The following is a 21,325-nucleotide window of genomic DNA, read 5'->3' as shown; positions in this document are numbered from 1 at the left end:
CGTAGAGATGGGGTTTTACAGTGTTGGCCAGGCTGGTCTGAAACTCCTGACCTCAGGTGATCTGCCCGATTTGGCCTCCCAAAGTGCTGGGATTATAGGCGTGAGCCACTGTGCCAGCCACCTTCAGGCTTTTATTTGAATGTCACCTTCTTTAGCGGGACCTCCCCTGCCCACCCTTCTCAAACGGCAGCCCCTTTCACCACACACTCTTCCCTGCCTCCCTGGGGCTGTTGGTTTTCCTCCAGAGCACAAACCTGCCTCTGACGTAGAGGAGATCTGGCTGAATTTTCTGGCTTACTGACCTTTTCCCTGTTCTAGAAAGTTGGCCTTGGGTGCGGTGTATCACACCTGTAATCCCAGCACTTTGGGAGGCCGAGGTGGGTGGATCACCTGAGGTTAAGAATTTGAGACCAGCCTGAAACAACATGGAGAAACCCCATCTCTACAAAATTACCCGGGCATGGTGGTGGGTGCCTGTAGTCCCAGCTACTCTGAGGCAGGAAAATCACTTGAACCCAGGAGGTGGAGGTTTCAGTGAACTGAGATCACACCATTGCACTCCAGCCTGGGCAACAATAGTGAAACTCTGTCCCCTCACCCCCCTCAAAAGAAACAGAGTTGGCCCTTTGGCCTCCCCGGAATCAGGGGTTTGTTCATATTTTGTTCCTTACTGAACCCTCGGTGCCCTGACGGTGCTGGGCATACAGCAGGTGCACCTGGTCACTGAAAATGCAGGGGAGGTGCCAGTGCAGCAGTGAGCCCCGTAGGACCCCATCTCACATTTCCAGGGCTTACCCTCTGCCTCGGGGGGTCCCCAGCTGGTGCCGGCACCTGGGATTGCCATGGAGAAAGCTGACCTGGAGAGTCTCCAGGGCTGGCATCGTGCCAGATGCTCTCATGCTTGCTCCAGAAAGACTGGGGGATGGGAGTGGTTAAGACGTTGACAGGAAAGTGATAGAAATGGTGGAGCATGAAATCTCACCAGAATTGGGAGAAAAGACTGGAGTCATAGTGGGTAGAGGTCACTGATCTGGAGTTCTGGGGAGGCCAAAGGACTGTCATAGTGGAAGGACTGAGGGCAGGAGAGACTGCGATGGGCTGTGTATAAACTAATAATAAGGGCGCTAAGCTATGATGGTGGTGTGGGTTAGAGATCCTTCGCCTCGAGTAATTGAATTGAATTGAAAGCTCAGTTGAATTGAAAACTCAACCCAAATTGTCTTCGACAATGAAGGGCACGTCGTAGCTTTTGCTGGGCTGGTTTTCCAGCAGAGGACACGGGATTTGTGCATTTCAGCTTTTCTAGCTGAAGTTGCATTGCCCACCAGAGAGGTACCAATTTGCTGTCTCACAGGTAATGTACAGGAGTGTTTATTTCAGGAAGCCCCAGGTCAATTTTTTAGTCTTTACAGATTTTCTGGGTTAAAAGGATGGCTGATGTTGAGCATCATTTTCTTTGTTCAGAAGCTCAGTTGTATTTCTTTTTCTATGGACAGCAATTTTGTGCCCACCTCTATTTTTCTTTTTCCCCCTCCTTCCCTTCCTTCCCTCCCTCCCTTCCTTCTTTCTTTTTTTTTCTTTCTTTCTTTTTCTTTTTTTTTTTTTGAGATGGAGCCCCACTCTGTTGCCCAGGCTGGAGTGCAATGGTGTGATCTTGGCTCCTGCAACCTCCATCTCCCAGGTTCAAGCAATTCTTGTGCCTCAGCCCCTCTACTAGCTAGGATTACACGCACATGCCACCACATCCGGCTAATTTTTGTATTTTTAGTAGAGATGGGTGTCACCATGTTGGCCAAGCTGGTCTCGAACTTTTGACTACAAGTGATCTGCCTGCCTTGGCCTCCTGGAGTGCTGGGATTACAGGCTTGAGCTACTGAGGCTGGCCCCTCCTGCTTTTTTTCTTTTTGAGAGAGGGTCTCACTCCAACACCAGGCTGGAGTACAGTGGCAGAATCATGGCTCACTGCAGCCTCAACCTCTCAGGCTCAAGCAGTCATCTCATCTCAGCCTTCCAAGTAGCTAGGACTACAGGAATGTGCCACCACGCCCAGCTCATTTTTTTTTTTTTTTTTTTTTTGGAGAGATAGGGTTTCACTCTATTGTCCAGGCTGGTCTCAAACTCCTGGGCTCAAGCGATCTGTCTGCCTCAACCTCTCAAAGTGCTGGGATTACAGGCGTGAGCCATCTCACCCAGCTTTCATCTCTATTTTCCTATTGTGTTGTTAGCTTTTTTCTTTCTTATTGATTGACAAATGCTCTTTACATATTAAGCAGATGAACTTTTTTTCTTTAGTAAGAGTTGTAAATAGTTTTTTCCCCAGTTTCTCATTTGTCTTCTGATTTTGTTTATGTTGTCACTTTTGAAAAAATTTCTTTTTTGTTTATGAGGTTTGTATTTTATATTTATGTTACCAGAAATTTAAACTAAGGTGGAGAGAAAGAGAAATGTTTGAAAGACATAAATACTGTGTGTGTGTGTGTGTGTGTGTGTGTGTGTGTGTGTGTGTAGCAGGTAGAATGGAAAGAACAGGAAGTATTTTTTGAAGCTATATTAATAGGTGACTTTTGAAGTCTTTTCAGAGAACTGAGCAACAGAGGCCTGAAAACAATCTTTAGATACCACAGTTCAGGGACAGGAGAAAAAACATGGAATTAAGGAGATAGAAAAGGAGCTGTCTGGTATGGCAAATGCCACTGGAAAGGGCAGTGGGTGTCACATGGCTGAAGGCTGTCAAGGCCTCCAGAATCAGCCTTCCTTACAGTGGCCTTGGTCCTAGCCACAGTCCTGCATATCTGAGACTGGCAGATGAATGGTTAATGTCATTGACTCTGGGCCTTCTCATGTATTTTGAGGCAGGGTGCTTACAAAGGGCAATTCAGTAAATAATTAATCTTATGGAATTGATGTAAAATCTTAATCATAGCAGCTGGGCACTGTGTCTCATTTCTGTAACCTCAGCACTTTGGGAGGCCAAGGCAGGTGGATCACTTGAGATCAAGAATTTGAGACCAGCCTGGCCAACATGGTGAAATCCTGTCTTTACTAAAAATACAAAAAATTACCCAGGCGTGGTGATGTGTGCCTGTAGTCCTAGCTACTCAGGAGGCTGAGGCAGGAGAATCGCTTTGACCCAGGAGGCGGAGGTTGTAGTGAGCCAAGACTGCACCAATGCACCCCAGCCTGGGCAACAAGAGTGAAACTCTGTCTCAAAAAAAAAAAACACAAAACACCTTAATTGTAGCAGCAACCTGTTACATATTAACATTTTCCCCTCTTCCTTTCCTTTCTCTGTATTTTTTGATAAAGGGCTCATCTAGAGGCTGCAGGGCATGTGTGCGTTCTGAAAGATGCCTTTGACTTTGAAAGCCCATCTGAGATTGCAAACCTCATCTTGGCTGAGAACTGCGAGGCTGCCCTGGCTCTTCATCTCTATAGGGCAGGCCGCCTTTTGCAAGGTAACCCTCTTTCTCTTCAAAAGTAAAATACCAGAAATACTGAAAATCAGAAGTGCCTGCAATGTCCAATAATATGGGAAAAAATGTCTCCTATTTATTCAATTCAGAAATGGGAGACATGCAATAATCTCTTCGATTTGTTTTCTTAATGCATAATTTTCTTAAATGTTACAACTATGTCAATCAAGAATGGATGTGTATTGAAGCTGTTTTTACCATATTAAGAGTATCATCTGAATTTTGTTTGTTTTTCGAGACAGGGTCTTACTCTGTCACCCAGGCTGGAGTGCAGTGATGCAATCTCGGCTCACTGCAACCTCCGCTTCCTGGGATCAAACAGTCCTCCCACTTCAGTCTCCCAAGTGCATGCCACCATGTTCCCTAATTTTTTTTTTTATTTTTATAGAGATAGAGTTTCACCATTGTTGCCCAGGCTGGTTTTGAACTCCTTTACTCTACACTGGGGCAACGCTCAAGCGATCCATCCTCCTCAGCCTCCCAAAGTACTGGGATCACAGACATAAGCCTGGCCCTGAATTTTTTCAATGCATATTTCATCTTTCAAAATATATTTTTTCAAAAGGATTCTTTTACAAATATAAAAGGGCACTTATGAAAGTCATTGTTCAACCCATCAATTTATGAGGAAACTACTAAGATGTTAAAACCAGTTTAAAGCACATTTGAGCAACTGGAGTTTAAATCGGCAATTTGATAAAGAATATCAGAGTAAATTCACTAGGTTAGTTGCAGAACTGACTAACATCCAACAAGGCAATGGGCCCAAAGCTTTGGAAGTATCTTTTCTACAGGACAGAAATGATTTACATCTCTCCCTGACATGAAACTACAAATGACTTGTAACTTCACAGAATATGAGCTCTCAATTAATAGTACATAATGAAGTCAAACAACAATACACTCTCTCAGAAAATTAATTTTTGGAGGACGCTTTTAAATGTGGTGTCTTAGAACATTGCAAGAAAATGCATGTGCACCTTATTTATTCTTATTGTATTCTTGACCTTATTTTCAGGTTGCAGAACATTTTTCTTAACACTCTGAAGACCCATCTGACTTTACTGAGCGTATAGGAGGCACCAGATAAAGCAAGACAGATATTTTTGTTATTGTTCAGCCTGAGTGACTTTCCTCAAACATGAATTAAATGACACAGTAGTGGTATCATTTGTGCTGCACCATTTTAAGGGTAATATATGAATATATAGAATGTCATTTGAGGATCAAAAGTAGCTCCAGTCATCAACACACCAGAATTAAATTTTGGTCAGCAAAATGTGTCACACTTCTAAAATTTTTAGAAGTTTTTTGCTAACGGTGATTTTTTAAAAAAATTTCTTTACACTGTATCAAACCTTATTTAAGCTCCAGCTGTTTTTCCTGCCTCCTGTGCCTTAGGACGTTGAGCCCTCTCTGAACAGTCTCTTCATATATGGGCACATCTTACTATGTGTTCTTTATTTTTTCAGATAATACATGAAAATTGCCCCAGTGTAGAGTAAAATGTAACTGAGTGGTATAGTATGAAAAGCAAGCCTGTCTTCCGCCTCTTATTCTCATTGTGTTATTTCTCATTTCCAGAGGCAACCCACAGTTATCATTTTCCTGTGTATATTCTCCTAGAAATATATATATACTGTATTGGTTATCTATTATTACGTAACAAATTACCCCCCCAAACTTAGTTGCTTATAGTGGTACATTTGTTATCTAATAGTTCCTGTGAGCATTCAAAAGCAGCTTAGCTGGGCGGTCTGTCTCAGGGTTTCCCATGAGGCTATAGTCTCATCTGGTGGTTTGACTGGGGCTTGCAGATGTGCATCTATGATGGTGCACTCACAAGGCCATTGGTGGGAGACCTCAGTTCCCAAGGTGGACCCCTGATAGCTCAGCAGGAACCTTTGAAAGGTTGTCACTGACTGTTGGCAGCTCTTTTATGCAATCACAGAGCCTTGGCACTGAGTTTAGTGATTCTGTTGACTGTGAGTTATGTTGCTTTCTTTTCTTTTTTTCTTTGACTTTTAAGTTCAGCAGTACATGTGCAGGATGTGCAGGTTTGTTACTTAGGTAAACATGTACCGTGGTAGTTTGCTGCACAGATCATCCCATCACCTAGGTATTAAGCCCAGAGTCCATTAGCTCGTCTTCCTGATGCTCTCCCTCCTCCCTCCCCACCCTAAAAAAGTTGTGTTGTTTTCTGTAAAGTGGTATCTATTTTTTATTTTCTTTCTTCTTCTTCTTCTTTTTTCTTTTTTTTCTCTTTTCTTTTTTTGATACAGAGTCTTAATCTGTGGTCCAGGCTAGAATGCAGTGGCATGATCTGGGCTCACTACAACCTCTGCCTAGCAGGTTTAAGTGATTCTCATGCCTCAGCCTCTAGAATACCTGGAATAGCTGGGATTACAGGCGTATGTCACCACGCCCAGCTGATTTTTGTATTTTTAGTAGAAACAGGCTTTCACCATGTTGGCCAGGCTGGTCTCGAATTCCTGACTTAAGGTGATCCGCCTGCCTTGGCATTCCAAAGTGCTGGGATTACAGTCATGAGCCTCTGTGTGTGGCCCCTATTGTTTCTTTTAAAGTGTTTTACACACATACGTGGAACATTTTATTCCCACAAATGGGATTAGATCCGTATATTTCACTCCTAGCTTAGCTACTTTTCCAAATCCACAAAGCCATGTCTATCATATTCTTTTTATTGGCTGTGAGGTATTCCACTGAGAATGCACCGTACTTATTGAAAGTCTCTCTCTCTCTCTTTTTTTTTTTTTTTTTTTTTTGCTGTTCCAAGGAAGCTGGAGTATTTTCAATTATATTTCTTTACTCCACTGTATGGGGATGTTGGAAATATAAATTCCTGGGAAAACCTGTAGGCCAAAGGGCTGTGTAATTTTTGTTTTGATCGACACTGACAAATTACTGTATGGAAGGGTTATTCCAGTTCATATTCTACTAACAGATGGGCAAGAACCCATTTCTCCCCTGGTCAGGTTGCTGGGTTTTTGTTTTTCTTTCCTTCACTTACAGTTCTCAATTTTACCATGCTTGATCTCTGCTACAAATAAACACAAAGTCATCTGAAGTTAGGTTTGCTTCTCCTAAGAGTTGAAGATGGAGAGGATTCCTCTGCAAAACCAACCTGTTCCCAGGGGAGAAATCAATTGCATTGCTCAGTCTCACAAACACTGAGAACTGAAGCCATGCTACTCTGAGTAAATTTGGTTAAACTTTGGCTTGTTCGTTCCTGATCGTTGTCCATATGGAAGTTAAACAGTGTTCATTCCTCAGGGTTGTGTTTTTGAAGGTTAAATCTCTGTGTAGCATAATGTGTAAAAAGCACTAGCACCATTGTCAGTAAGAAGACCTGCCCTGTGCACCGTGAGCTTTTCACTTACCAAGGTGTCGGGGACTTCCTCTGCACCAGTTGCAGACTTCCAGTTGCCCTACCCCGTGGCTAACTGGCTGTGTGATAGTTCATTCTGTGCATACACTATGCATTTCTTAGCCTTCTATTGATTAAACTGTAATTTAAAATATATAGCAGTTATTAACTTTAATTTTTTTCAGATAGTATTTTTATTTTTATTATTTTATTTTTATTTTTAAACAAAAGAATCCAAAATTTATTATGTAGGAATGACAACAATAAATTTAAATGCCATCATGTGTATTCCCTGTGGCATTTTTTAAAATTGTATTTTAGGTTCTGGGGTACAAGTACAGATCATGCAGGGTTGTTCGATACTTACATGGCAAGGTGGTTTGCTGCCTCCATCCCCCATCACCTATATCTGGCATTTCTCCCCACCACCCACTGTCCCTCCCCTAGCCCCCCTCAACAGACCCCCGTGTGTGATGCTCCCCTTCCTGTGCCCATTTGATCTCATTGTTCAACACCCGCCTATGAGTGAGAACGTGTGATGTTTGATTTTCTGTGCCTGTGTCAGTTTGCTGAGAATGATGGTTTCAGATTCATCCATGTCCCTAAAAAGGACACGAACTCATTGTTTTTTATGGCTGCATAGTATTAAATTACTTATGGAGGTGACTTGGAAACTAGGTAAAAATACAAAGAAGGTAATATGGCACCTGCAATTTTGCCACCCAGAGATGACCACTGTTTGTGTGTGTGTTTTTGTTTTTTATTGAAAATTGACTTTGCAAAAAAGATATACTTTTACAATATAAGCTTGCAACTTCTTTTTAAAAATATCTGTAGGCCAGGCATGGTGCCTCATACCTATAATCCCAGCACTTTGGAGGCCAACACAGGCAGATCACTTGAGGTCAAGAGTTCGAGACCAGCCTGGCCAACGTGGTGAAGTCCCTGTCTCTACTGAAAATACAAAAAAACAAAACAAAACAAAAAAAACAGCTGGATGTGGTGGTGGGTGCCTGTAATCCCAGCTACTTGGGAGGCTGAGGCAGGAGAATTGCTTGAACTTGGGAGGCGAAGGTTGAAGTAGCTGAGTTCATGCCCCTGCAGTTCAGCGTGGGCAGCAGAGTGAGACTCTGTATCGAAAAAAAAATTTATCTATATATTAAAACAAATATATTTTATATGTTTAATTATGTATATTTATATATATATATTTATTATATATAAGATATTAAAAAATTCTTTGTGGAGTATTTAGTATGTGCTAAGCACTTTGATAAATGCTTTGAATGAAGAGATGTTGCTGTATCTGAGTCTTGCTCTGCAGTTTGTGTTTATATTTTAAAAATTGCAATCATATTATACTTATAATTTAGTAAGCTACTTTGCAACATGTTAGAAATCTATTGCATATATTTCCTCTGTCATTGAATGTTCTTCTGCAGCATAGTTATGAATGGTCACGTCTTATTTCCATTTTTCCCCTCAGTTATAAACAGTGTGATGAACAGGCTTCTGCGTCAACCTTTGGAGCCCACTTTCTTTAGGATTTTTCAGAAATTGCCTTGCAGGATCAAAGGGTATATGCACTTTTAAAGCTTTTGATACATATTATCAGTAATAACTAGTCACATTTATGTAACTGTGTATGTTAAATATTGCTAAGTAAAACATTAACAGCTTGGACAAGTGGAAGTTTGCTTTTCTGTTTAAAATCAGTATTTGCTGAGCATGTAAAATAGCTAAGTAGAATAAGCAAATAATGGAAAATACATTACAGATATATTGCAGGCATAATGCAAATTTTTTGTTTTATTGAGACGGAATCTGGCTCTTACCACCGAAGCTAGAGTGCAATGGCTCGATCTTGACTCACCGCAACCTCTGCTTCCTGGGTTCAAGCAATTCTCCTGCCTCAGCCTCCTGAGTAGCTGGAATTACAGGTGTGTGCCACCATGCCCAGCTAATTTTTATATTTTAATAGAGATAGGGTTTTACCATGTTGGCCAGGTTGGTCTCGAACTCCTGACTTCAAGTGATCCACATGCCTTGGCCTCCCGAAGTGCTGGGATTATAGGTGTGAGCCACCGCAACCAGTCTGAAAATGTTTTAAAGAACAATATCAACTTTGATTCTTTCAGTTATGGACCAATTATTATATGAATGTCAAAGTAACACATGGTATTTATTTCTCCTTCTTGGGCATGTCTGTAAAATATTTTTGACATGCATACAATCCATCGTTACAAGTGTATAAGAACAGAACTTTATAGGTGTCCTTAACTTAGACACAGTAGAAGCTGTTCACAGGTAGTATGCTTTCTGGGCTCTTGCCTATATTCCCTAAATGGCACACAAGGAAAAACTTATGAGTTAATTTGATGCTGGCTGAGAGTATGGTAATGAAGCTCTTCTGTTTCTTTTTAAGAATATGCTTTAGGCTTGAACCTAATGAGGAAGCAGATAGGGTCAGGTGACTGATTAAGAAGCCATGTTTAGGAAACTGATTTTCTGTTTATCTCAGCAGACAAAGCTGGGAGAGACAGAATTCTAGCACAAGCACCGATTTATGAGTAAGACCGGTTACTGGGTGGCTCTGAGTCAGCCCCCTTGGAAAATAGCTGTGTGCCACTCTTTATCCTCAGTGCATTTATTTCAGCAAATGCTGTTTGAGGACCTAACTTTGAATAGCCATCATATTAGAGCAAGGGGTGCAGACATAAATAAGAGAATCTTCCAGTCTACAAATAAAACCCAAGACCTTATGATATATGGCATGACATGGAAGGGAAAGGATTTACTTCTGAGAGACTTGGAGAAGCCTTCAGAAACGAGGGGATGACTCAGTAGGGTTTTGAAAAGTGAATAAGAGTTTGCAGATATATGCTTGAAAAATGAAAAACAGAAGTACCGTAGGATCCAGCCATCCCACTTCTGGGTATATGTGCAAAGGAAATGAAATTAGTGTGTGGAAGAGATATCTGCAACCCCACGTTCACTGCAGCACTATTCAAAACAGCCAGGACTGGAATCAACCTGTGTCCACTGATGGTAAATGGATACCGAAAATGTGGTGTATATATATGTAATGGAAAAAGAAGGATATTCTGTCATTTCTGACGACATGAATGAGCCTCGAGAACATAATGCGAAATACAATAAGCCAGGCACAGAAATACAAACACCACATGGATCTTACTTGCATGTGAAATCTCAAAAGTCAAATACACAGAGGCGGAGGTTAGTAGGATGGCTACCAGGTGCTCAGGATTGGTCAAAAAGTACAAAATTTCAGTTAGGAGGAAAACATTCAAGATCCGCTGCACAGCATGGTGATGGTAGTAAATAATAATGTATTATATACTTGAAAATGGTAAGAGAGGGGCCAGGCATGGTGGCTCACACCTGTAATCCCAGCACTTTGGGAGGCTGAGGCGGGTAGATCACTTGAGGTCGTGAGTTTGAAACCAGCCTGGCCAACATGGTGAAACCCTGTCTCTATTAAAAATACAAACACTAGCTGGTCATGGTGGTGGTGCCTGTAATCTCAGCTACTTGGGAGGCTGAGGCAGGAGTAGCGCCTTGAACCCGGGATGCTGAGGCTGCAGTGAGCCAAGATAACACCACTGAACTCCAGCCTGGGCGACCAAGTGAGACTCTATCTCAAAAAATAAAAATTAAAAATTAAATTAAATTTAAAAATTGCAAGAGAGTAGTAGGTTTTAAGTGTTCTCATCACAAATAAATGATAAATATGTGAGGTAATACACACGTTAATTAGCTTGTTTTTTTTTTTTTTTTTTTTTTTTTTAAGAAATGGAATCTTGCTGTGTTTCCCAGGCTGGTCTCAAACTCCTGGGCTGAAGCGATCCCCACATCTTGGTCTCTCAAAGTGCTGAGATTAGAGGCGTGAGCCACTGCGCTTGGCTTAATTAGCTTGATTTAGCCATTCCACAATGTAGTCATAATTTAAAACATCATGTTGTACACCATATATATACACAATAATAAAAAGAGAGTTTGCAAAAATATTTTCTCTACGTCATGCTATATAGCAGAGTACTGCTAGAATTTTTCAGTTGCAATCATGGGTGAATTTATAATAGCCCTTTTTTTTTGAGACAGAGTGTTACTCTGTCACCCAGGCCAGAGTGCAGTGGCACCATCTTGGCTCACTGCAACCTCTGCCTTCCAGTTTCAAGCAATTCTCCTACCACAGCCTCCCAGGTAGCTGGGATTACAGGCATGTGCCACCATCCCCAGCTAATTTTTGTATTTTTAGTAGAGACGGGGTTTCACCATGTTGGCCAGGCTGGTCTTGAACTCCTGACCTCAAGTGATCCACCCACCTCAGCCTCCCAAAGTGCTGGGATTACAGGCATGAGCCACTGCACCCAGCCTTATAATAGGCTTTTGCCATTAAGGCTAACATGCTACTTATTTAAAACTTTATTTTCTTAACAATAGAATGAGCATTGAAAAAATAGAAAACTAAATGAAATATCCCATATTCCCTTCTTCTAAGTACTAATTTCTGGATACATGTATTTAAAACTTCTTTAGTATAAAACATGGTGAAACTAGCTCTCACGAGGTCTGCCTTGTACCAGAATGTCATATATAGTCTCACCAGTCAGCTAATTAATCTTATCTCCGTTTCACAGATGATGTAGCAGGGGGATCAGAGAAACTGAGTAACTTGCGCAAAGTCATGCCTCTTGCAGGTGGAGAACCAGGATTCTAACCTGGGGCTGTCTGGAGTGAAAGTCCTGTGATTTCTCCAGATAGGTCAAATTAGCTTTGACAACATGGTTATTGCTGCTGGGCTGACTGAGTAAGAAAGGGCTGTCGTCTTAAGTACTAAATATGCTCATACCTTTTAAACAACCTCGTTGATGGTGTGTATCTTTTGGGTGTCTATTTTTCTGTCTTTGGCAATTTCACTGAAAAAGACTTTCCTATTATTTTCCTTAGCCTCCTTCAGTAGCAGTTTTTATTGGGGGAACATTCCAGATATGGTTTGGCTGTGTCCCCACCCAAATTCCATCTTGAATTATAGTTCCCACAATTCCCATGTGCTGTGGGAGGGACCTGGTGGGAAGTCATTGAATCATGAGGTGGGCCTTTCCCGTACTATTCTCATGATAGTGAATATGTCTCATGTGATCTAATGGTTTTATAAAGGGGCGTTTCCCTGCCCAAGCTCTCTTGTCTTGTCTGCCACCATGTGGGACATGCCTTTCACCTTCCGCCATGATTGGGAAGCCTCTCTAGCCATGTGGAACTGTAAGTCCATTAAACCTCTTTCATTTGTAAATTGCCCAGACATATCCAATTGCCATACCAATTGGGTACCTCTTTATCAGCAGCTTGAAAATGTTCTAATATGGTCCCTTTGTGGTATTAGAGTGTATCAGTTCCCACTGCTGCTGTAATAATTTACCGCAAACTCAGTGGCTTCAGGCAACACAAATTCCTCACCTGACCTCCAGTTCTGGAGAATAATTGCTCCCAGAGATGTCTGCATCCTAATTTCCAGGACCCCTGAGGCTATGACCCGGGAGCTGGATCTGGAGGTTGGAAAGCGGAAGAGGGTCTCCCAGGCTGAACTTAAGGTGTCCGCAGCTGCGCTCCTTCCTGGAGGCTCTTGGGGAGAGTCTGGTTACTCGTGTTTTCCAGCCTTGAGGGGCACCCACATGTCTTGGCTCATGGCCCTCCTCCATCTCCAGAGCCATCGGGCTGGTGGGTTCTTCCTCACTCTGAACTTGACTCTCTGACCTCCTTCTTTCACTTGTTTCTTTCTATTTTGAGAGAGTCTCGCTCTTGTCTCCCAGGCTGGAGTGCAGTGATGCAATCTCGGCTCACTGCAACCTCCGCCTCCCGGGTTCAAGCAATTCTCCTGCCTCAGCCTCCGGAGTAGCTGGGATTGCAGGTGCCTCCCACTATGCTTGGCTAATTTTTATATTTTTAGTAGAGATGAGGTTTCACCCTGTTGGCCAGGCTGGTCTCGAACTCCTGACCTCAGGTGATCCGCTTGCCTCAGCCTCCCAAAGTGCTGGGATTACAGGCGTGAGCCACTGTACCTGGCCTCCCTCTTTCACTTGTAACAACCCCTGTGGTTATGTTGAGCCTGTCTGGATAGTCTACCAAAATGCCCTCCCCTGTCACAGCCTCATGGGTCCTGGGAATTAGGATGTGGACATCACTGGGAGCAATTATTCTCCCTTCCACAGATTCCTGTCCTTCCCATATGAGAAAAATCTTCATTCTGTCCTAATATCTCCCAAAGCCTAGACCCGTCACCCATGGTGAACCATCTCTGCTGGGTGGGCATTTCTGTGTCTCTCAGTGTTTTTGGAAAAGTTCTTACAGGTCTATAGTAAGAAATTCCAACAATATAAAGTGTTACACGGTGAAAAGTCTCACTCCCATCTCAGATCTTTTTGTTTTGTTCTGTTGTTTTTTGTTTGTTTTTTGAGACAGGGTCTCGATCTATTGCCCAGGCTGGAGTGCAGTGGTGTGATCTTGACTTACTGCAACCTCCACCTTCTGGGTTCAAGTGATTCTCATGCCTCAACCTTCTGATTAGTGGGATTACAGGTGTGTACCACCACACCTGGCTAATTTTTGTATTTTTACAAAAAAAGAGATGGAGTTTCGCCATGTTGCCCAGGCTGGTCTCAAACTCCTGGCCTCAGATGATCCGCCCCCCCTTGGCCTCCCAAAGTGCTAGGATTACAGGTGTGAGCCTCTGTGCCCAGCCTATCCCAGATCTGTACCCTTCCCAGTCCCTTCCCCAGAGGTGACAACAGTTATTATTTTGTACTGTCACAGATGTTCTGTGCATAAAGAAATGTGTGCTTATGGTTTTTGTTTTTGTGCAAGAATCTTTTGTTCACCAAGATGCCCTTTTTTGGCCAGTCTTTCTGTGTGAGTACACACACACACACACACACACAGCTCCAAAAATAAGAGTTGGCCTTCACCAGTGCACACGACCTACAGGCTACTTCTCAAATTGTGCTACTTTTAGCCTTGCTGGAGCCATATGTATTATTGTTGGGCTCAATATCTGGAGCCTGAATTCATAGCAGTGGAATTCTAGCGTGTGAGTGACCTAGATAGAGAAAAAGAAGACAGGATCTGCTAATTTACATAACAAAAACAATTCAAAGCCCTACAAAAGGAAAGATCAGTTTCTTCTTTAACTATCTTGATAGAAACAGCTAGTTTGAGAAATTTAACTGGATGAACTCCAGTTAGATCTGGTCTACTGGGTGATTTGTTGGCCATAGTCTCTTGACATTTTTAGTTGACCTTGGGAGTCCTTTCGGGGAGTAGCTTTTGATGAGCACATCACTCAGCCTGAGATGGACAGGCCTAATGCCCTGCCCTGCCCTGCCCTTCTGTGCTCATGAAATGTTCATCAAGGAGGCAGGGCGTGGACTCACCTGCTGCCTCCCATCTGCACAGGGGCCTGTCACTTGGAAAACACATGCTCCCTTTGCAAATTCCTTCTCACGTTACGCCCTCATCCTAGTTGTGCCTTTCCTAATTCATCACCCCTGCTGTACTGAACAGTTCTGGGATATCCTCAAGGTGGTGCCTCTCTCTCCCCTGTTTTCATCCCAAGCTAGCATGGTGCCTGCTGGTGGTGATGAACAACAGGACTCATTTGGAGAGCGCTTTTTTTTGTCATGAATTTTGATGATTCCAGATTAGCCCATTTCCTAGGAATGATAGGCTTGGCTTTGATAGATGACGGCTAACAAGATTTTTTATTTGCTAAAGTTTAAGATGAATTAGTTGAAGGACAGCCCTGACGACAGCGGTGGGGCCTCCCGCGATTGCTCTTGGTGCTGCGTTTATTGTAGTGATGCCCATTCTGCTCTTCAGGAGAGGTGGATGCAGCTGAACATACAGCAGAACACGGCTCCTATGATCCGGGAACGTCGGCGATTAAGATTCTTGCTTGGGAATGGTTGGCGAAGGCTGTTTCTAGGGCTAAATTCTGCTTTGTGACTGTCATCGCTTTGCAGGCCACCGAATCCCTTTTGGAATCATCTTTGGTGGAACTGATGTAAATGAAGATGCCAACCAGAAAGAAAAAAACACAGTGATGAGAAGAGTTCTTGAGGAAGCCAGGTAATACTTGTGAGAATCTCACCCATGTCAAACACTTAAACTATGTGGATGGAATTAACTGAAACCGAAAGACGATGGAATCCATTGTCGGGAAGGGTTACATCTTACCGCTTAAAACCAATTTCATGTAACCTTTTCTTTCACTTGCTACATTTTTATTCTGCCACCAATAGTCATTGCTAACAGGTTATTGCGCTCAAGTCTTTAACTACAGTTGATATTAGAGAAGCCTCTTTAGAAGGGTCTGCATGGAGCCGGGCACAGTGAGTCACGCCTGTGTTCCTAGGTACTTGGGAGGCTGAAGCGAGAGGATCACTTGAGCCCAGGAGTCCGAGGCTGTAGGGTGCTATGGGTGCACTCCGGCCTGGGTGATAGTGCAAGCCCTCTTCTCAAAAAGGAGGTGATCTAAATATAGAAAACACAGAACACAGGCAAACTCCAGCACACAAATTAGGATCTAGTTTGCCTCAGGTTTGCCCAAGTCGACTGTGTTTGGCATGGCTCTTGTCTATGTAGCTTTCTGAGATATATATATATATATGCCATTTGTAAGCAGTGTCACCACCTGGATTTCTAAGTGGTGGCTCAGTCCTTTTCCCTGGGTGTGTCCCTCCAGCTGTCCCGGGAACCTCAGAGGTAGCTGCTGTGAGGACAGCGCTCTGTGCTCTGAGTGCTGCTTCTCAAAGGCGTCACTGTGATAATCCTGGGGGCTACCCTGCACATCTCTGATCCCAGACACCACCCGCTGGCAGCACCATCGAGGCACCACAGCTACCCAGTAGGTCTCCATATAATTCTAGTGCCCCCAGGGTGGGGGAAGTTACTATCCCCAGTTGAGAATTCCTTCCAGCGCTGCACTTCCCAACTTTATCCATGTTGAGGTGGTGAAAGGAGGTTCATGGGAGGCTGTTGTCCAGGACTGGCCCCTGCACTGGGCCCTAGCAGACCAGCCCAAGACAGAAAGGACTCACTCTTGCTGAGCACTGTGTAATCAAACTGAACTTTGAAATGGGGCAGTTTTCTTTTTTCTTTTCCCTTCCCTCCACTCTCCTCCCTTCCCCTTCCCTCCCTTCCCTTCCCTCCCCTTCCTTCCCCTCCCCTCCCCTTCCCTCCCCTCCCCTCCCCTCCCCTCCCCTCCCCTTCCCTCCCCTTTCCTCCCCTTCCCTCCCCTTTCCTCCCCTTCCCTCCCATCCCCTTCTTTTTTCTTGACAGTCTCACTCTGCTGCCAAGGCTAACATGCGGTGGCAAGATCACGGCTCACTGCACCCTCTGTCTCCCAGGTTCAGGCGATTCTCGTGCCTCAGGCTCCTGAGTTGCTGGAATTACAGGCACCTGGCACGACACTCAGCTAATTTTTGTATTTTTAGCAGAGACGGGGTTTTGCCATTTGGCCAGGCTGGTCTTAAACCCCTGGCCTCAAGTGATCCACCTGCCTCGGCCTCCCAAAGTGCTGGGATTATAGGCGTAAGCCACTGTGCCTGGCCTGAAATGGGCCAGTTTTCTAAAAAGCAAGAGATTCCAGAAAACTTCAGTCATCAGAATAGGGAAGTCTCCTTTGCTTTAACCATATAGCGAAAGTAACTCTGAAATGCCCGTCTGCTTTTTGTTTTCTGTGTCTGTCTATAAAACACACCACCTCTGCTCAGCTCATCAGAACACTTATTCTGTTTCATACAGTGAGGTGCTGCCTGATTCTAGAATTGCTAATAAAAGCCCATTATGATCTTTGAACTAAATTTGTTGTCATTGTGCCTTTTCACAAGGCATACTTAGAAAATTATCATATTTGTACAGTAATTTAAAGCGGGTTGAAAGGCTTGATTAAAAAAAATCACTCCCATTTCTTTGTCTAATAAATGCAATAATAAGAAATAAAATAAAGATAAAAGTAGGCCAGGCAAGGTGGTGGCTCAGGCCTGTAATCCCAGCACTTTGGGAGACCCGAGGAGGGTGTGTCATTTGAGGTCAGGAGTTTGAGACCAGCCTGGCCAATATGGTGAAACCCTGTTTTTATTAAAAATATAAAAATTAGCTGGGAGTGGTGGTGGGTGCTTGTAATTGGGGGTATTTGAGAGGCTGAGGCAGGAGAATCACTTAATCCTCGAGGTGGCCAGGCACAGTGGCTCATGCCTGTAATCCCAGCATTTTGGGAGACTGAGGCAGGCAGATCACCTGAGGTCAGGAGTTTGAGACCAGCCTGGTCAACATGGTGAAACCCCATCTCTACTAAAAATATAAAAATTAGCCCGGCGTGATGACATGTGCCTATAGTTCCAGCTACTGGGGAGGCTGAGGCAGGAGAATTGCCTGAACCTGGGAGGCGGAGGTTACAGTGAGCTGAGATTGTACCACTGCACTCCAGTCTGGGTGACTGAGCTAGACTCTGTCCCAAAACAAAAAACAAAAAACAACAACAGAAAAAGAACCTGGGAGGTGGTGGTTGCAGTGAGCCAAGATCTTGTCATTGCATTCCGGCCTGGGTGACAGAGTGAGACTCAGTCTCAAAAAAAAAAAAAATTATTTAAAAAAATAAAAAATTAAAATAATGATAAAAGCAATATGAATCTTCCATGATCATATAAAAGTTATGAAAAAAGAGGAAATTCAATCAAAAGAACTAACTATACATGCATACAAAGAACTTTTCTGGTAAGTTCTGAGGTGGTCAGCGGCCTCCTCGGGATTCCCCAGACAGGCAGAGGGTCCCGTGCAGTTTGTCCCTCCCACATGCTCACTGGCTGCTGCTGTTAGAACGCCTCACCTGTGTCTAGAATAACCCTGAATTCAAAGTTGACAGATGGCCCAACCAGTTCTGTCTAACTATCCCTTCAATTCGTTTAAATCTTTGAATCATTGTAAAAAACAAAACAAAGCAAAACTGGTAACTGATTTTAAGCCAATAAATCACCAGCCATCAATTTTCTGTGGCTCACCTCATGGCTGGGAAGCTCTGGCCGGGGAGCTGGGGACACTTCAAGACTTTGTGTAGCTGGATCACCCTATTCCATACCAAGGACAGTGCTCAATGTTCTGTCTGCAGCCTCCAGTTCCTTTTTTGGTAATGTAGGTGTCCGTCTCGCTTCTGAAAACCAGGGTTACTGGGAGGTATCACTGCATTTAGGACCCTAGTCCTTCCTGCAGAGCCCTGAACATACCGTTGTGGCAATGCAAGTGTAGACCCAGAAAACCTGAGACAGGCCTCAGTTACTGTTTGGAAAGTTGATTTTGCCAAGGTCAAAGACGCATACCCGTGACACAGCCTCAGGAAGTCCTGACGACAGGAACTCAAGGTGGTCAGGGCACAGCTGGGTTTTATGCATTTTAGGGAGACATGAAACACCAATCAGTATATGTATGAAGCGCATCTGTTTGGTCTGGAAAACAAAGGTGGAAAGACTCAAAGCAGGGAGGGGACTTCCAGAGCACAAGCAGGTGACAGACGAAAGCTTGCATTCTTTTGAATTTCTGATAAACTTTTCCGAAGGAGGCAATCAGACAGACATTAATCTCAGTGAGCAGATGGATAACTTTGAATAGAATGGGAGGCAGGTTTGCCCTCAGCAATTCCTAGCCTGAATTTTCCCTTTAGCTTAGTGATTTTGGGGGCTCAAGATATTTTCCTTTCACACAACCTTATCATAATAGAGAGCACATGTGGGGTTTTATAGGGAATGGAAGAGCTCGATTGGTTGTGGGAGAGCAGGACTACTATTGGGTAAGGTTACCAGCCTTTGTTTGCATACAGGACTTGGCTGCTATTGGTTAGAATTACTCGGCTGCTATTGGCTAGAAAGACTCGGCTGCTATTGGCTAGAAAGACTTGGCTGCTATTGGCTAAAATCACAAGACCCTGCTTGCATACTGGGTTCTTTAAGGGAAAGCCAGGCTGTGCGAGAAAGGGAGAAGGGAACATCCCCGAGCATGTCCGAGGTTTCGGAAAAAAGTGGGGAGGTATGAGTCCAAGCTCCTGGTGACGCAGCCGGCCTTACAACAGCAAATTCACCTCGTTTAACCTATTGTGTGCTATATATTTCCTGTTTATAAGGCTATTTTTGAGGTGTTTCATTTAATACAAACTCTCTTTTATTCATTTGATTAACAATATTTTTATTCATTTTTCTTTTTTTTTTTTGCCCAGGCTGGAGTGCAGTGGTGTGATCTCAGCTCACTGCAACCTCTGCCTCCCAGGTTCAAGCGATTCTCCTGCCTCAGCCTTCTGAGTAGCTGGGATTATAGGCATACACTACTATGCCCAGCTAATTTTTGTATTTTCAGTGAAGACGGCATTTCCCCATGTTGGCCAGGCTGGTCTTGAACTCCTGACCACAGTGATCTGCCCATTTTGGCCTCCCAAAGTGCTGGGATTAGAGCTGTGAGACTCTGCGCCCCACTAATTGTTCAATTCTTGTTTCTCAGTTTCCCAGGAAAGGAAGGTTTATACACTCCCCTGAACTGCCCATTGTCAGGCAATTGTTTTTGTTTGTTTGTTTGGTTGGTTGGGATTTTTTTGAGACCAAGTCTCGCTCTGTCACCAGGCTGGAGTGCAATAGTGTGATCTCGGCTCACTGCAACCTCTGCCTCCCGGATTCAAGCAATTTTCCTGCCTCAGCCTCCTGGGTAGCTGGGACTACAGGCGTGCACCACCACACCCAGCTACTTAACTGTATTTTCAGTGGAGACAGGGTTTCACCATATTGGCCAGGATGGTCTTGACCTCTTGATCTTGTGATCCACCCTCCGCAGCCTCCCCAAATGCTGGTATTACAGGTGTGAGCCACCGTGCTCGGCTCAGGCAATTGTTATTTAGCTCCTTTTTTTTCCTTTTTATCTTATTTTCACAGGATGAAGTTTATTCCCCTAGATATAGTTTCCCTGCATCTCTTGTTAGTTTTCGGAGCAAATGGAGAGGTTCTCGTAACTGAGGCCAGTAGAACACCCTTGCTGGGTTCCAGCCTCCTTCCCGTCAGCACCGCTTGGTGCTTGGACTATGAAAGAGGGCCTTGGTGTGAAGTCCAGCGTGGTCTCCTCTCTATCCATCTTTCCTTACTGCTCTCTTCACTAGGGGACCTGGATGGAATGTGACTCGACTGGTGACAGGGTTGTAGAGGGGGCAGAAAGGAAAGCTGGAGGCAGACACAGGCAGGGGAAGGGGAGCCTTCTGGAGGAAGAACCTGCCATTTCTAGGTCCTGCTCCTGGGGAGGAATCGTCCATTCCTGATTCTCCTCTGCAGTAATTATTCCTGCGGTGTTTGCCTGATGGTGATTTTCCATTTACACTTCATCTTGTTTATTAACTGAAATTCTACCTCATGGAAGACTTTCCCCTTTGATCTCATTTACTTATTTGATTATTTATTTGTTATTCAGCATGGACTCGTGGGGGCTGAGTGCTGTGGCTCATGCCTGTAATCACAGCACTTTGGGAGGCTGAGTTGGGTAGATCACTTGAGGCCAGGAATTCGAGACCAGCCTGGCCAACATGGTGAAACTATCTCTACTAAAAATTAAAGAAAAAAAATTAGCTGGGCATGGTGGCACGTGCCTATAATCCTAGCTACTCAGGAGGCTGAGACAGGAGAGTTGCTTGAACCTGGGGGGCGGAGGTTACAGTGAGCTGAGATGGTACCACTGCACTCCAGCCTGGGTGACAGAGCAAGACTCTATCTCAAAAAAAAAAAAAAAATACACACACACACACACACACACACACACACAAAAACATGGACTCATGATATTTATTTTATTTTCCTTTGTAGGTTATCTATTTTTGTTTATTTGGGTGCTCAAATTGTCCCAGATTTGCCCATGGGAGATGCTTTGAGCTGATGCCTGTGTTCTTTTGGCATGCTCTCATTATTTTCTGAGCACTTTTCGGCTTTCTGGCATCATGAAATGTTTCTGATTCATCTCCTGTCTCCCTTGTCCTATTTCTGGAAGTGGCTCTTTCTCAAAGGACTCCGGTTATTTTATATTTTTTCTTTTTAGAGAATGTTATTTAGAAATAAAGATCATGCTTATTGCTTACTCAGTATCATTTCTTGTAAGCCTTAGTAGTAGACAGAGCTTGGAAATGTATGTACATATATACAACTATATGTATATCTATTTATTCACTAGAAATATGGTTCTTATTACTTGACATTGTTATGAAGCTTAAGGTTTGTATGAGGCATCTGCATGGAGGTGGGAAGTAGGTAGAAGTCTGGGCAAGTCAGGGGAGGGTCAGTTTGTTGGTCAATATACAGATGCTGTTGAAAACTGAAAACTGGCAAGATCACCAAGAGCGTAAGTGCAGAGAAAAGAAGTCAAGAACTGAGTCTTG

General features: G+C 43.7%; 1 protein-coding gene across 4 annotated transcripts in view; it reads left to right on the top strand.

The window, feature by feature from the left end:
- Positions 1-21,325, top strand: part of GLT1D1 (glycosyltransferase 1 domain containing 1) — a 121,405-nt gene that overhangs the window by 17,118 nt on the left and 82,962 nt on the right. For all 4 annotated transcript variants that reach the window (XM_064379575.1, XM_064379576.1, XM_064379577.1 and 1 more), the window contains exons 2-3: positions 3,307-3,455; positions 14,898-15,003. In XM_064379575.1, coding sequence (XP_064235645.1) covers positions 3,307-3,455; positions 14,898-15,003 — 255 coding nt within the window. The remainder of the gene's footprint in view (positions 1-3,306; positions 3,456-14,897; positions 15,004-21,325) is intronic.

Source organism: Aotus nancymaae, unplaced genomic scaffold, assembly GCF_030222135.1.
Source record: "Aotus nancymaae isolate 86718 unplaced genomic scaffold, 86718_ANA_hifiasm-v0.15.2.pri h1tg000021l, whole genome shotgun sequence".
NCBI classification, from domain to species: domain Eukaryota; kingdom Metazoa; phylum Chordata; class Mammalia; order Primates; family Aotidae; genus Aotus; species Aotus nancymaae.
The sequence above is the reverse complement of the archived record's forward strand: the minus strand, read 5'-3'. Positions and strand labels throughout refer to the sequence as shown.